We start from the raw sequence: 14,832 nt of genomic DNA, 5'->3' as shown, positions 1-14,832 counted from the left end.
TATCAAAAAATATTATTTTAAAAAAAATAAAAACATTTTTAAAATATAAAAAAACACGAAGGACACTTGAGTTAACCTCGGTACTGCAGTTTATGTCAATTGCCAGCTCTCCTTCTTGCACATCTGGAAAAAATCGTTTGTTTCGGTACTCGATGGAACACAAGGAAAGTGGATTTCTCACCTTTAAGAGAACTTTTGGGCCTGTAAATGCAGCAAGCATAACTCATTCGTTTGCCCATTTTAATTTTTTTATTTATTGCTATTAGTTTGTTGTGTTCTTGATCAATCTGTACACAAAAAAAAAAATTAAAAAAAACGAGTCTCAAAAATCCATTGTGACTGACAAGATAAGTTTGAATATCTTGGATTGATAGAATGGTGGGATATTTTCCTCGTATTGTAAGTTTATTATTACAGTGTAAAATATTTTTTAAAATTAATTTTATTTGAAAATATATTAAAATATTTATTTTTTAATTTCTTTATATTAACATGTAAAAATTATAATTTTAAATCCAAGAATAAACAATATTGAATTAAAAAAAAGGAAGATAAGAAAATGATACCCTCAACAAAATTTAAAACTATCATTACCCTGTCCAATAAGGATGTGAATTTAAGGAAGATAAGAAGATGATACCGACTTGATCAGATTCAAACCGAATAAGTGAATATTTATGTTATTTAATTGATAATAAATAAAGTATGAATATTATCATAACCTAATTGAACCTAGTTCCAAATATATTTTTATATTATATAGATATATTTATAAAAAATTTAGATTTTTTTTAATACAATATAACATATACATATCTTGATATTGACATAAAACACACACATGTATAATTGTAATACCCATATCAACCAAAATTGATGAGAGACTCAGACCGATCCAAGTTAAAGAAAAAAATTAATAGAAGAAATGAACTGGCTAAGCTGATTAAGAACCTGAATTGACTCATTAACCGGATTAAATTTAGTTTGATTCTCAGGAGGATTAAACAGCCAAACAGATCATTAGCTCATGGTAAGGTAGAGAGATTTTATATAGCTTTGTAATAGCTTTTACAATTTTAAAAATACACTTCTAGTTACAGAGGTTTTTTTTAAAAAAAAAACAAAAAGATTTTAATGTCCGGTTAAAAAAGAATTATTTTAGTTTCTATAAAATTAAATCTAAAACACAATTACACGTGAAATCCAATGTTATTTAGCTAGCCAATCTATTTTTATCAGTTGAGGAAAAACATTAACTATCACAATACCGAATACCGAGAGCACTAATGCATCACCACATATCCATTGATCAGATCAGGCTTCCACTGATCGAAATCAAATAAAGTCAGATGTAAACCCGACTCGTTGTGGCAAGATACAGAGTTCAGTGAAGAGCTCACCACCCCAAATGGTAGTTTTACCATTATTATTATTATTATTTTTGTTAATACACACACATATTATAAACTTTATAAAACAAACAGTAATTAGCCAAACAAACAAGCATCACGGTAACTTGGTCCCTTCAGAAAAAAAGCAGCAGTAAAAGGATGATATAGTTTGCAAATGCACTCATTCGGTTTCGATTAAGTTAAAAATGGAAGCCAACCAAAAAATCAGATCTGAATGCAACTATTTTAACAATTGCGTCATCCTACACAAGACTTGACAGATTGAAAATTAAAGACAGACCATCCATCCTACATCACAGATTGTTCAAACTGATTACGTAAAATACAGCATAGATCTACAAGTTTGATAACACTGACCACAAGCAAACAATTAGTAGCGCTCAAAAGAAGACGGGTGTCCACCTCTGCTGGGGCGGTCATAAGGTGCTGGCCTGTTTCTGTAGCTGCTCCTATCATTGCGTTGAGGCCCTCCACTTCCATACCTATCATTGCCCCCTCGTGGACCAACATCCCTATCATAGCCTTTGTCTTTGCCATAACCATTTTGTGCATAGCGATCTGACCCACCATACCTATCCCCAGAAAATCGATCTCCATTTGGTGGGTACCTGCATGGTTTACGAATTAAGAACCACACTGTTTATGAAAAGTAAAAGGCATAACTAGTTCATCATGCTACATAAGGTACTGGATAAATGAATTCGTCCAGGGATGTCCCTAGAATACAAAAAGGGTAAAGCCTCGCAATCGAATTCCAACATGCATATCTAGAAGCAAACGACAAAATTAAATATTAGGGGTGGCAGAATGATAAAAGCAAGCAATTACTACAATACTAAGGATAAAGACACGAAGCATGCAATACCATTCTAGCATTTTCAAATCCTCAAAACTTAAGGTACCTGTCGCTAGCATAACGATCACGGCCCCCATACTTGTTGTCTCTACTGTCAAAACGATCCTTATCACCATAGCGTCCCCCATCATAGCGGTCATCTATGTATCGATCACGATCTCCTCCAAAACGATCCCCACGGTCTCCAGCCCCTCCAAACCTAGAACGCGAAGAGATTAAACCTCCACCACCACCTCGGCCACCAGCTGAAGGGCAATCTCTAGCCCAATGCCCTGAACGCCCACACTTGAAGCACTCATCTTGTCCAGCAGGTCTGTCTCCTCCCCCATAGCCTCCCCTGCTTCCAGTTGAGTAGCCTCCCCTGTAGCCATGGTCTGAATCATCTCCTCCTATTTTAGGTTGGGCCTTGTTCACTGAGATGACACGGTCACCAAAGTCCCGCCCATGCATCTCCCTAATAGCATCGTCCATGGCTCGACGATCTGCAAATGTAATAAATCCAAATCCACGTGGACGGCCTGTATCTCTTTCCAACATCACCTGCAGAAACACCAAATAGGAAAACGTGATACGGCAGGCAATTATATGAATGTAAGAAAATCAGGCAGTAACTGAAGTGCAATAATCATACTATGCAAAGGATGACGCAGCAACACTTTTTATCTGATGCATATTGAACATGAAGGGCTAGAATGTATATATACTGCTATACAGTGAATTCACTTTATCATTTTAGCAGTGTCAGGAAAACCTGAAGCTGTGCATACTTGAAGCAGGAGATGATGAAAGATCAATCAATTCAGGTGAAACATGCTGGAGAAAACCAGCTGATGCGATTGGATTATTACATGAAGAGAATAAGAGGATGCTATATGCTGTCTCATGCTATTTAGGAGATACTATTTCTCTTAAAACAATTATCAGACTCGAGAGAGCTTTCAGATTGGACTGTACCAACACAATACATTACTCCCTTTATTTCGCTATGTTGGTCCATTTTCCTTTCAGCACAATGATCAAGGAACAGCATTGAATACACTTCATATGTACTCATTTTTATTCTTAAATCTTGACATTCGACTATCAACTATGGACAAATTTTGGGACAACAAAAGGAAGTGGATTTGGGCCAACAAAACAGGTCAGGGAGTAACAATAATGGGTGAAAAATATCACCCCAACTTAAAACTACAGAACACAAAAATAACTTCAGCTCACCACCAGTAAACAAACCTGCAATACTGATGCAAAAGCACATAAGTTAAAGTACATGACTGAGTGATTGGTTTTAGAATGTGCTATCAAATGTGATATCATCTTCTCTCAACAAAAAGGGAAAGGTGGGATCAAAAAACAAACAGCACGAGATTGATTTGCATGAAAAAATAATCAGGAAGAAGATGATTGATAGTCAGGTAGATAACTTACTTTCACTTTGTTATATGGAATGGTAAGGGATCCCAAATGTTTGATTTTGCAAAGAGTTCTTAAGGAAAACAGAAGAATCTTCAAAACAGTAACTGATATCTAGCAAGTAGACCTCTGACCACTATGTTCCACAGAATCCAAGATAAGGGTTCCATAATAACCATCGCATACCTTCCATAAACTTGAATGGATCAATCTTCATCAAACATCCCACTAAAGATGGTTATCCCTGCAAGTATTCTACTGAATATGATCGTGTTCCAGCCTAGGTCATCAAATCTCACTAAAATAAAATCCCAAAATATAATTTAAACATCATATCAGTCTAATGGCTCTCATAAAACCAAATTATCCACTATGAAACATCTCAAACTAATCAATCCTTCACCAATACAGAATGGACATGACCATTTCCATCATTCTGGATCCTTCTTCAGTAGCTCATCATTCCGCTGGCAAGCTGACAAAAGAATCAACTCAACCATGCAATCAAGAAACAACATTTTTTTGCCAACGCATCTGCCACGCAATGAATGGACAAACAGCAGGACTTCTTAAACTTGATTCAAATAGTCAATTATGCAGTCGTGGATTTGTCCAGGTCCACTCAGGTGAAACCTTATAAACCAGAGAACCAGGACTACTGTCACGTGCTTTAATGTTGAAAACTTTCAGTGCTTGTGCTAGCAGGTGGCCTATGTCCATTCCTTCCATAGGAGTTACAAAGCGGATAAAGAGCGGTGAAAACGAGGAGAGAGAGACAGAGAGAGGGGAAACAACTCCAGCAGCTAAAAACTACATATATTCAATGTGCAGGTCTGAAAAGATCCACATATAAGCATTTCCAGTTTCCAAGAATAGACAGCTCTGCTACTAACTGTTAAAGGCAGATTTTAGATTAACAAAACAGTCACTGGCAAGCTACAAGGCACCCAATTCTGTATTGCCAAGAAGGCACTGAATCTGTCCTCTTCCATGCAGAATGCAGTTCCGATACATCAAAGCAATAAATACAATTTAGGACTCCTGAGGCTTCCAACAGACACAAGTAAATGCAAGGGATTTACAAACAAACAAAGCCCACGAACAGGGTGACCTACATATGCTGGAATGCAGGATGCAGTGTGCGATTTAATCAATGTTAACGAGCCATGTCCATGGTCTGAAAAATTATCCTGAACACTGAATGGATAAGTCCACCAACAGCAATCTTGTTATCGGTAATAAGCAAGAAGCTGAATGCAGTTCAAAGATGAGGAGTAAATGCAAGGATGAAAAGCTGGAACCTCAACTCGAACAGCACTACCATGGTAAAAGGATCCATTTCCATGCAGAAAGAGACAGCTTTAACTGCTTCACATGAGTTGCAGCATCAAGAATGATGATGCATCAGAACTAGGTTTCTATACTTGGGACAACCATGAATGTATCTCACCCAAATTACATATCAAAGTCAAAATTCGCGCATGCGCACCATAACAAAAGAGGTCAAAACATAAGGGATGCAGCATTTCTGATTATCATTGGAGGAAAAGTCAAGTCAAGAACGGCAAAGAGACAAGAGAAAATAGAAGTCCTAACAGAAATTTCCCGAATGCTATACCATAGAGTGATAATCAAACGGCACTAGGTAACCATCGAGAATCTCAGAGAATGAAAGCATGACATAAAAGCCCATTAACAAACATCCAAGAAAGAACCGCATAGACAAGTGTCCAGCATGAAAAATCTTCTCCCAAAACCTTTTTGATGTTCTGGTCCAACTAGCATGGGAAACACCAACTGAAAGAGAATGTACGTGATCCTTGATAAAATAAAGCTCTTCGTGTAAATGAAATTTCAGCTAGACTCCCCAGTACATCATCCATGAATCCAGATCTACTGTAACTGTCAAAGCCAATCAATCACTTGACCAGAAAAACCACAATCATGCTCATTCCCACCTTTTCCAACAACATATCTTCCTCAAAAAACAACTCTTTACCCCGATAGCCATTTTAAAAAAACAAAACCAGGCGTATTAACTTCAAAATTCCACATATCCAGAAACCACTGCTACATCCTTGCTTGCAAAACTAAAATAAGGATCCGACCAAACTAATCTAATCCATCAAACAAATGTCGCTGTGCTTCAGCAACCACTCTGGTGGAAAAATATCTCTAAACACACAGCATCTCAAAAGATCATAAATCAGCAAACCAAGAACAACAAAGGGAAAGAATTAATAAGATGGAACCATAAAGATAATTCAGAGAAATTATAATTATTATCCTCTAAATCAACGAGAACAGAAACAGAAACTTGAATAAATAATTAAAAAAACACAGAGAGACAAACACACTTTATTTTTCTTAAGTTTTTTTATTTAATTAATTAAAAGGACCTATAAAATTTCAATTTTTCACAACTTATTTCTCCTCGTTTTCTCACCAGCCAAACAGAATCTCTTAAGAAAAGAAAAAACAGTACCGTACCTGACTCTCAACGATTTTTCCAAAGCGATCAAACGCATTCTCGAGCTGCCGTTCAGTGATGTCCCATGACAAACCTCCGACAAATATCCGATTCTCTTCCTTTCCGGCCATTTCTCTCTCTATATCATATAAAAACTGCGAAAAACGATCCCCTTTTTGGCAAGAAATTGAACAGGCGAAAGAGAAAAACAAGAAAATAAGAAATAAGAGAAGGAAAGAGAAGAAATTTGTTACCTTTTTTTGTGCCTCACCCAGCTCGTGTGGAAACCCTAAAATAATCTATGATTTTATTTTATTTTTTTTCTGAGAGAGACTTTATCAGTATCTTCCTAAAGATGGACCCTGGACCGTGGGCTTATATTAAATTTACGGCTGGCCTGTACTCATGGCCCACATAATAATAAAAGCATATTAGATGTAAATTAAAAAACAAAACAGATTTTATTTAAATTCATACAATCTTTATAAAATTTATAAACACGATAATTTCTCCTTTTTCATGTTTTTTACATGGAATTTGAATTTAAAATAATAAATTCTTTTAGTTCTAATTTAAATTATTCATCACTAAATAGAACTTAACATCTCATCTCATCATCATGTAATTTATTTATCTAGAACGTATAAAATTACTGTCGTAGGAATCTATCTTTATTATTATTGTTTAAAAAATGTATTTTCATCTAAATTGATATGAGTTAATCTAAATATATTTCTTCTCTTCTCTTGTTGTAAAAAAAAGTCATGACTGACGGTTTTTTCTTACAGAAATTTGACACAGAGAGATGATAATGAATGGAACAGTGTTAATATCTATTCGAACCCTCATGTGTTCCTACACTTGAACTAGGTTTTTTTGTTAGTATGAGAATTAATTTTTATAGGCTTCTTTTGGTCGATGTTTTTGTATTTGGAACTGTAGTAACAGTGATGGTTCAAAATACTTTTCGTTTAAAATGCATCAAAATTAATTTTTTTAAAAAAAATTAAAAATTATTTTTAACATCAACACATCAAAACAATCTGAAAATATATAAAAAAAATTATTTTAACCAAAAAAACAATTCAAATTTTAAAAGAACGTAGTTTGCATCAAGTTTCCTAAAACACCGTTAATATGAAACAGGCAGTTCAATTTTTTGTTCATATTTTTCCTCGAAGAAAATTTCTATAACATAGGTCAACTTGATATAAGATGCATCTGATTCGGGTATGTGAAATAGATTTTGTAATTACATCATGGTACATGGTCTGAATTGCAATGAGAGATTATGATTTTCCATTTGATGAAACAGTGACAATAATAGAATTACACATTAACAACGTTAAATAATTGCATCTCAGGAGATACATAATTTACACGACTGTACAGGAAATGAACATGTATCAACCAGTGGTTGCAATGAAATTTGTAAGAATTAGGAAGGTGGTGTAGATTATTCAGGAAGAAGGGGCAGCCTGGTCACACTAGTGCCACCGCTTCCAGTTAGTGATTCCAAGCTTGTCACTGCCTGTGAAGTTGAACTAGATTTTGGAGGTCTAGATGTTGTTTTCTTGTTTGTCCTCATGGGAAGAATCTGCAACCTAGGGTTAACTTCAGTGCCTGAATTTTCTGCTGTCAACTGATAGCTTTCCACGAGCTCTAGCTGCCGAGCAATTATTTCAGAGCGTCTAGGAAGAAGCTCCACTGGCTCTCCGCCAGGGATGACAATATACTCAATTGCCAGGCGAACCTCCTGTAAGAGAGAAGGAGAGGAGTTCATACAAGAATGCAACACCTGAATGCTTGGATGTTATGAAACAAAATGAGAAGACAGAAAGCAAAATGCTCAAAGGAATTGCACCTCCAAGGCATCAATCTCTTCCAAGGTAGGTTTCCTTTTTGGTGCATCATCTTCAATTTCTATGTCAAAAGAACTTTTGAGTGGCTGTTGTAATGAAGAGCCAAGCGATTCCATTCCAAGAATCATACGAAGTGCCTTCACCATTTGTGCCATGGTATTTGACTGCAAAACCATGATGACGTTAAATATACACCATCCGTTAATATAGAAAGAATACAATATTCTTGCAATATTTTTTCAATGGGTAAAATTTTAATCGCAAGTCGTAACCTTCTATGGAACATTTCTGATCCTAAAGCAAAGCTGGCGTGCAAGTAAATATATCATCGTTAATGGGGGCTCGTTCCAAGTTCCAACATAAACAGTGAAAGTTGTTAAGATATCATGTTGTGACAAGTATAACTACTTCAAAATTGAATGAGAACAAACGATGAGCAATACCTTGATAACAAATACAGGTAAATGGTGGTATTTAGCAACACCACGGATCCATGGGTTCTGCTTCATTTCTGAACTGGATGCTAGTATTGCATCTGCTGCTCCAATGTCATCAGTCACATCTATCTCATTCTCTATCCCCATTACTTTTGCCACTTGTAGTAGATCAGAATCAACAATCTAAGCACAACGAAATACAACAGAATGATTGTCAATGCCATCTTTCAATTTTGATATTACCAGGAAGTTTGTCACTCTTGGAAATATTCTTTTGGAATCTGATAAAAGATTAAAACTACCTGCTCCGAATTTTTTTGACTCCCTAAAAGCAACTTCGAAAAAATCACAAAGCAAAAGAAACTTCAGGAAGGAAACTTTGACTAGTTTACCTTGCAAGTGTATACGCATACTGGTGAATTCCTCTTGCGCTCAGTTCCACTGGATTTCCATGTTTTGGATTGTTTTGGACAATAATCTTCATCTTCCTCATCAGACTCTACTTCATCACATCTTTCTTTATCACTAATTATCACCTCAGTTTCTTCTACGTAGTTCTCTTGAAGTATTGAAATGGACTTGAGAGAATCATCACTTTCTTCTATAAGGTTCTCTTGAAGTATTGGAATTAACTTAAGAGAATCATCACCCTCAGTATCTACGTGTCGGATTTCAAACAGAGGAGATTTTCCTATTACAGAAAAGAAGTTATGCGGGTACAACATTGTGTAATAAGAGCTTCTCAATTTAAAATATGACATACCAGCCAATATAGCATCTACCGTTGCATCTAATCTGTGATGAACACGACACTCTGTTCTAGTTATCATCTCAACAGCACATGTAAATGTTGGAGGCCCTTTCCTCTCAAGAATTGTCTTCTGCACTTTCCTTTTCCTTGCTTCCTCATCCCCAAGAGTTACACTCTGCACACAAATGAATGAACATCGGATTAATCAGAAACTTTTATGCACAGGGATCCCCTATGTATGTGACACCATACAAAGTGGAACCAAGTAAAAATTATGTTGATGGCACAGTCAACAGACAGCACAATCTTGGTAGAAGTATAAGCACATCAACATGAGATTGTATAATTAAATAAAAAAGGTCTAATCATACCTCTATGCCTCCAACAAGAATCTGCAAAGAAGGATTCTTTATTATGTTGTCTATGGTCATTCCATGGGCTGTTCCAACCAGCTGAACTCCACGTTGAGCAATAGTGCTGGCAGCTAAGGCTTCAAGCTCTGTTCCAATCTCATCAATTATGATGGTCTCGGGCATATGATTTTCAACTGCTTCAATCATAATCTGCATGGAAGTTCATGAAGCGATGGTATAAAATAAGTGAAGCTTCTAGTGATTTGTGCAATATCACAGCAATGAGGCTTTTTGATGCTCACATTATGCTGCATATTAACATTTGGAACTTGCATCCTCCTTGCACGACCTATTCCTGCATGAGGAACATCCCCATCACCCCCAATTTCATTTGATGTATCTACAATTACAACACGTTTCCGCTGGTCATCTGCCAACATTCTGGCTATTTCTCTGTGCACGCAAGAAAAAAAAACAAAAGAAAGCAGGCATTAACACAGGGTTATATGAAAATATTTGAATTCTCAGCACCTCAAATTTATCCTAAGAGTTTCTATAAACTTGAATGACTAGACTATCTCCATTTATTCTCTTTTTTCCAGTTTTCCCACTACAGATTTTTTAGCATAACATATGGGGATCCAAGTTCATGATAGATAGAACATTTAATGTTAAAGGAAACAAAAATAAAAATGACAAGTGAAACGGGATAAATTATCATAACTAGTATAAAGAATTCTCAATATTACATAGTTTTTAATGGAAGCGTTATACATGAACTATACACATGCATGTGTTCAATAGTACCAATCTAGCATCCATGAAATAATATTCCAAAATGAAATTCATCTCAGCATCTCAATTCTACAAACATGAAAACACCAATACCTGATTAAGGTTGTTTTACCCACTCCTGGACGACCTATGACCAAGATAGAACTTCCCCCCTCAACCAAGTCACGGATAATTTCAGCACTTCCAGATACAGCACGACCAACCCGACAAGTAAGGCCAATAATTTGCATTTTACGGTTTCGAATGGCACTTATACGATGCAAAGAACTATCAATACCCGAACGGTTGTCATCAGAAAAATCACCAACCTAATCACAAACAACAACTAACTTCAGACAAGAGGTTTACTACAATCTCCTCCCAACAAATATCCTAACGCTAACACCATATTTCATGTAGATGAATCAATAACCAGCATATCCAATCACACAAATGTCACTACTGAGATTCCTCGACAGAAAGGCATTGTTGGATCACTTTCATTCTACACAAGCTTAGCTAAAACATACAGTTTTGGATTTGCACTACAAAAAGTGCATACACATGCGCACAGTGTCACTGATTAGCTATAATACAAACAGAGAAGCTTCATATATAAAAAAGCTAAAAGGGTGTCAAACCTCACAACCAGGTAATATATAATTATATATTCACACAAATAATGCAATCATAGGATAGAAATAAAAAAATAAGTCTGGCAAATTAAGCAATGTCACGATAAAAAAAGTAAACAAATCATTTGCTTAGATAATCTTCCATATAAAACAAACAAACTAATAAAGACACCAATAAATAAACTTACGTATAAATTTAATCAAATCAAAACCTTGAAAAACAAACGATTAAATTCCTTCTTAAATATCACCTTTGATATAGCATGCTTTAAATCCTCGTGCCTCACTGGCTGCTCACAAATGACAAAATCCCCAGATGGAAATCTGGCAATAGGCTTCCTTCCCAAATCCAGTACCACTTCAATCAACTCGCCAATCTCTCTGTGCCCAGATAACTCACCCTTCATTCTCAACGGCAACAATTCAAGAAACAAATCCAACTCACTATTACTATTCACTAAACTCGAAGTAGAAGCGGAATTCTCCAAATCTATCACCGACCCATTTCCTGTCCTGTACCGATCCCCCGGTCTCCGTATCTCCGGAGCCCGTACAACCGACGGCGTGGGTGACTTTGAGGAGGCAATTCGACGCTGCACACCACGTGTTTGACGAAATGATGACGTGATTGTTGAGAGGTAAGTGAGTGTTGTTGATAGTGGGATTTGCCGAGCTGAATAACATGAGCTTTGTAGATCAATGAGTAAAAAACGCGAATTCATTGATCTCATTTTCTTTCAAGGTTTCTGTTATTGTTATGAGTCGTCTCTTGTTTTTCTGTTCTGTGTTTTCTGATTTTCGCTTTTTTTGAAGCGGAGCAGAATGGAGAGGGGGAGATTTGTAATGGAGGAAGATTCGAAGGGATCTCCTCTTGGATTGGAGAAGAGAGTGGAGTCCACAAACAAAAGTAGAAAGACACTACAGGACAAACAACTAACGACCGCTCGTGTAAGAGAAATGAGGGGACACGTGGTGGCTGCGGACCACATGTTCTGGCAGAGAGGAAGTTGGTTTCGTGTTGTGTTTGGAGACTGGGCTCCGTTGAATGGAACTCTCAAGGTGAGGCCCTTCTTCAAGCCATCTTATTTTTTATAATCGGTTGCCTTGTTATGCTTATAAATATTTTAAATTAACTAGTATTTTATTAAATTATTTAATTGTATTTTTAAGATATAAAATGATTAATAATTATCATTTCATATTAAAAATATTCTTATTTATATAAAGTAATTTTTTATTTCTTAAACTCGTGTGATATATACATGTTTTTCTTGTGAAAATGATTTTTTTATCCAAAAAACTATAAAAAATATTAGAATGATAATATATATGAGAAAATAAATTGTATATAAATATTGAAATATAATTACATAAAAATACTAGAATACTTGTTGTGTGATTAAAGAATACCAAGAAAAACTATTATTTCCATTAAATAAAATAATAAACTCTACGGAAAAGTAGATGTGTTTTTTGTTTACAAGCAAGGGTCATCATACTTTGTTTCAAAATCAAATCCATTTTTTTTAAATAGTTTCTGTTCACATTAGTGTGTTTGATATTTTAGTTTACGGTATTTTTTTAAAATATTTTTATTTAAAAATATATTAAAATAATATTTTTTTATTTTTAATACCAACACATTAAAACATAAAAAAAAATTAAATTGATTTATTTTCAAATAAAACACATAAAAAAATAAAAGTTGACGACTGGAATATATATTAATCAGTATCAAACATGCATTTGATTTGAATATATAAAGCCTTGCATGAAGTATTTTAATCGTTGTGTTTAAAAATAAAAAGGATTTAGATGCGAGTGTTGAAAGACTTTTCTTTCCTTCTTTATTCAAACAGCAATCTTCAAAGCGGACAAGGGAAGACATGAGGGAAGGACAAGAGGAATTTTCCGTCTGCTTGAAGCATAATTCCTTTTCAGCCAATGAGATATTTTCTAATGCAAAAGGATTCTCAAGTCTGGTGCCTGGCTGGTTGGAAAATTCTTGAGTTCGTGTTTAAAAGTCTCACTGCCATACTAATAACATAAAAGCGACATAAAATAATTTTTTTTAGTTGTTTATAATTTTTTCCCACAGCCTTTCCAGCAACTTCATATGATTGCAATACCGCATGCTATATACGTTCGAACTCTATGATTATTAATATCACAGTCACTTAAAACTTATATGGTCATTAATTCAATAGCCTATGAAATTAGTCGAAATGCACGCAAATTAACCTGGACATCTACATTAATAAAAAATAAAATAAATAAAAAGAAAACTTTAAATTATGTACCAACAAAAATCTATTATATATTATCTTGTTATGATTTCAAAACAAAAAAATATAGAAACAATAAAACTAGAGAGGACATGTCATTTTGTACTTGTGTTTTAAAAAGAGATAAATTTATTTTGAAATTATTATAGAAATAAATTTATTTTATATCCATGTTGGAGTCTTTTCAACCAATTATGTTTTTTTTATTTGGACATGGTTTTTTTTAAATACTAATCAAACATTTACTTATAAAAGAATGTATTATATTTCATTTAATTCGAGTAAGTTTTTTAAGTCATAAGTTGAATTCGACTATCATCACATGATGGCTCTTGTATTTGACTTAAGATTGGTCTATTTATTTTTACGTTTAAAAAATGTTTCTGAAAAAATTTGAATTTTTTTTTTCTTGAAATTAATAATTTTTTTATTTTTTTAGATCATTTTGATGTACTAATATAAAAAATAATTTTTTTAAAATAAAAATATTATTTTAATATATTTCTAAATACAAAGTTTTTTCAAAAACAATCACCATGTTAACTCCCAAACACATGGAGCAGTTATGAGTCATAACTTATGACCATGGACCGGTTTTCAAAAGAGGGCAAGGAAAAGACACTGACAGTGAAGAAGATGGCCACAGCCCACAGGAAATGCTAAAAAAATTAAAACAAACAAACATGGACGCCCATGCCCACCCTCTTCAGTATATGGGCCTCAAGCCCTCAACCGACAAAGTTGGGCCGCCTCGAGAGTTTTAGGCCTTTCCAACCTAACCATCAATAGCTAAAGAGTTAATTGTAAATTAGACCTATAGTTCGTAAAAATGATTTAATTATTCCATAGGATAGGAGAAATGAAGTAACAATCCTTTCCATTTAGCCTCCATCTTTTACTGTTTTCCAAAAGATGCACTCTTTTTCTAGTAAAAAAATCCCAATTATGAATAAATTTTAAGTTGCAAAGACAATTGAATGGAATGAAACTTGCAAGGACTTCAAGGTGACTACATGTAGGATATTAATTAAAGTAACTATAGTAAATCTAGAGGTTAAAAGTAAATTTTAATTAGATTCCTCGAGTTAGATTAGATTAATATTAAAAAATATTGATATTTTTATTTTCTTGTTTATCCATTAACAAGAAAATGTAAATATCTTTTCCTAAATTGATTTTCTTACTCTATCAGGTCATCAAATTCATAAAAATAATTGTATTTAACCATATCGAGTAAAAAATATTACTTCACAAAAAAAAGTTTAAAAAATCCAATTTAAGTATATCACGTGAAAAAACATTGAAGCTACCTATATATAAGAACAAAAAAAAAAGTCTATTTAGAGAGTAAATTATTATTAATTAGGTTCGTGTTTTATTTCCACGTTATGAGAAATCAATTAATTATGATTTTCCCAGTGGACAAATAAGATAGTCAGAAAATTTCACTCTAACAACCCCTGTAATTTAAAAACCCTAAATTTTAAAAGTTTCTTAATAGCATGTGTCTTTAGAAAATACAATAGAAAAACCTAAAACTAGCCATGTAATCAAACACTCTCAATATTATGTGTTTGGTGCAAC

General features: G+C 34.3%; 3 protein-coding genes across 4 annotated transcripts; 1 reads left to right on the top strand and 2 right to left on the bottom strand.

Moving 5' to 3' along the window:
• Positions 1–1,556: 1,556 nt before the first annotated feature.
• Positions 1,557–6,537, bottom strand: LOC7468443 (glycine-rich RNA-binding protein RZ1C). Of its 2 annotated transcripts, XM_002315294.4 has the most exons (4): positions 6,406–6,537; positions 6,172–6,306; positions 2,315–2,808; positions 1,557–2,020 (listed from the first exon to the last, which is right to left on the bottom strand). In XM_002315294.4, exons 2-4 carry the CDS (start codon positions 6,280–6,282, stop codon positions 1,783–1,785), a joined length of 843 nt encoding a protein of 280 aa, XP_002315330.1. In that variant the 5' UTR covers positions 6,283–6,306; positions 6,406–6,537; the 3' UTR covers positions 1,557–1,782. The 2 variants fall into 2 exon arrangements, with proteins under 2 accessions (XP_002315330.1, XP_024466168.1); XM_024610400.2 differs by lacking the exons at positions 6,172–6,306; positions 6,406–6,537 and adding an exon at positions 3,697–5,583.
• An 886-nt stretch (positions 6,538–7,423) lies between these two features.
• Positions 7,424–11,842, bottom strand: LOC7468442 (protein SEEDLING PLASTID DEVELOPMENT 1). Its single transcript, XM_024609195.2, has 9 exons — positions 11,215–11,842; positions 10,443–10,657; positions 9,857–10,007; positions 9,573–9,764; positions 9,214–9,376; positions 8,843–9,141; positions 8,457–8,633; positions 8,016–8,177; positions 7,424–7,907 (listed from the first exon to the last, which is right to left on the bottom strand). The coding sequence occupies exons 1-9, from the start codon at positions 11,692–11,694 to the stop codon at positions 7,608–7,610; spliced, it is 2,139 nt and encodes a 712-aa protein (XP_024464963.1). The 5' UTR covers positions 11,695–11,842; the 3' UTR covers positions 7,424–7,607.
• On the top strand, positions 11,786–12,972 carry LOC127905872 (uncharacterized). The gene is made up of 2 exons (XM_052456499.1): positions 11,786–12,022; positions 12,823–12,972. Exons 1-2 carry the CDS (start codon positions 11,786–11,788, stop codon positions 12,970–12,972), a joined length of 387 nt encoding a protein of 128 aa, XP_052312459.1.
• The last annotated feature ends 1,860 nt before the right edge of the window (positions 12,973–14,832 follow it).

The sequence above is a fragment of the Populus trichocarpa genome, chromosome 10 (genome assembly GCF_000002775.5).
Source record: "Populus trichocarpa isolate Nisqually-1 chromosome 10, P.trichocarpa_v4.1, whole genome shotgun sequence".
Lineage (NCBI taxonomy): Eukaryota > Viridiplantae > Streptophyta > Magnoliopsida > Malpighiales > Salicaceae > Populus > Populus trichocarpa.
Note: the sequence above shows the minus strand (reverse complement) of the source record. Positions and strands in the feature narration are given on the sequence as shown.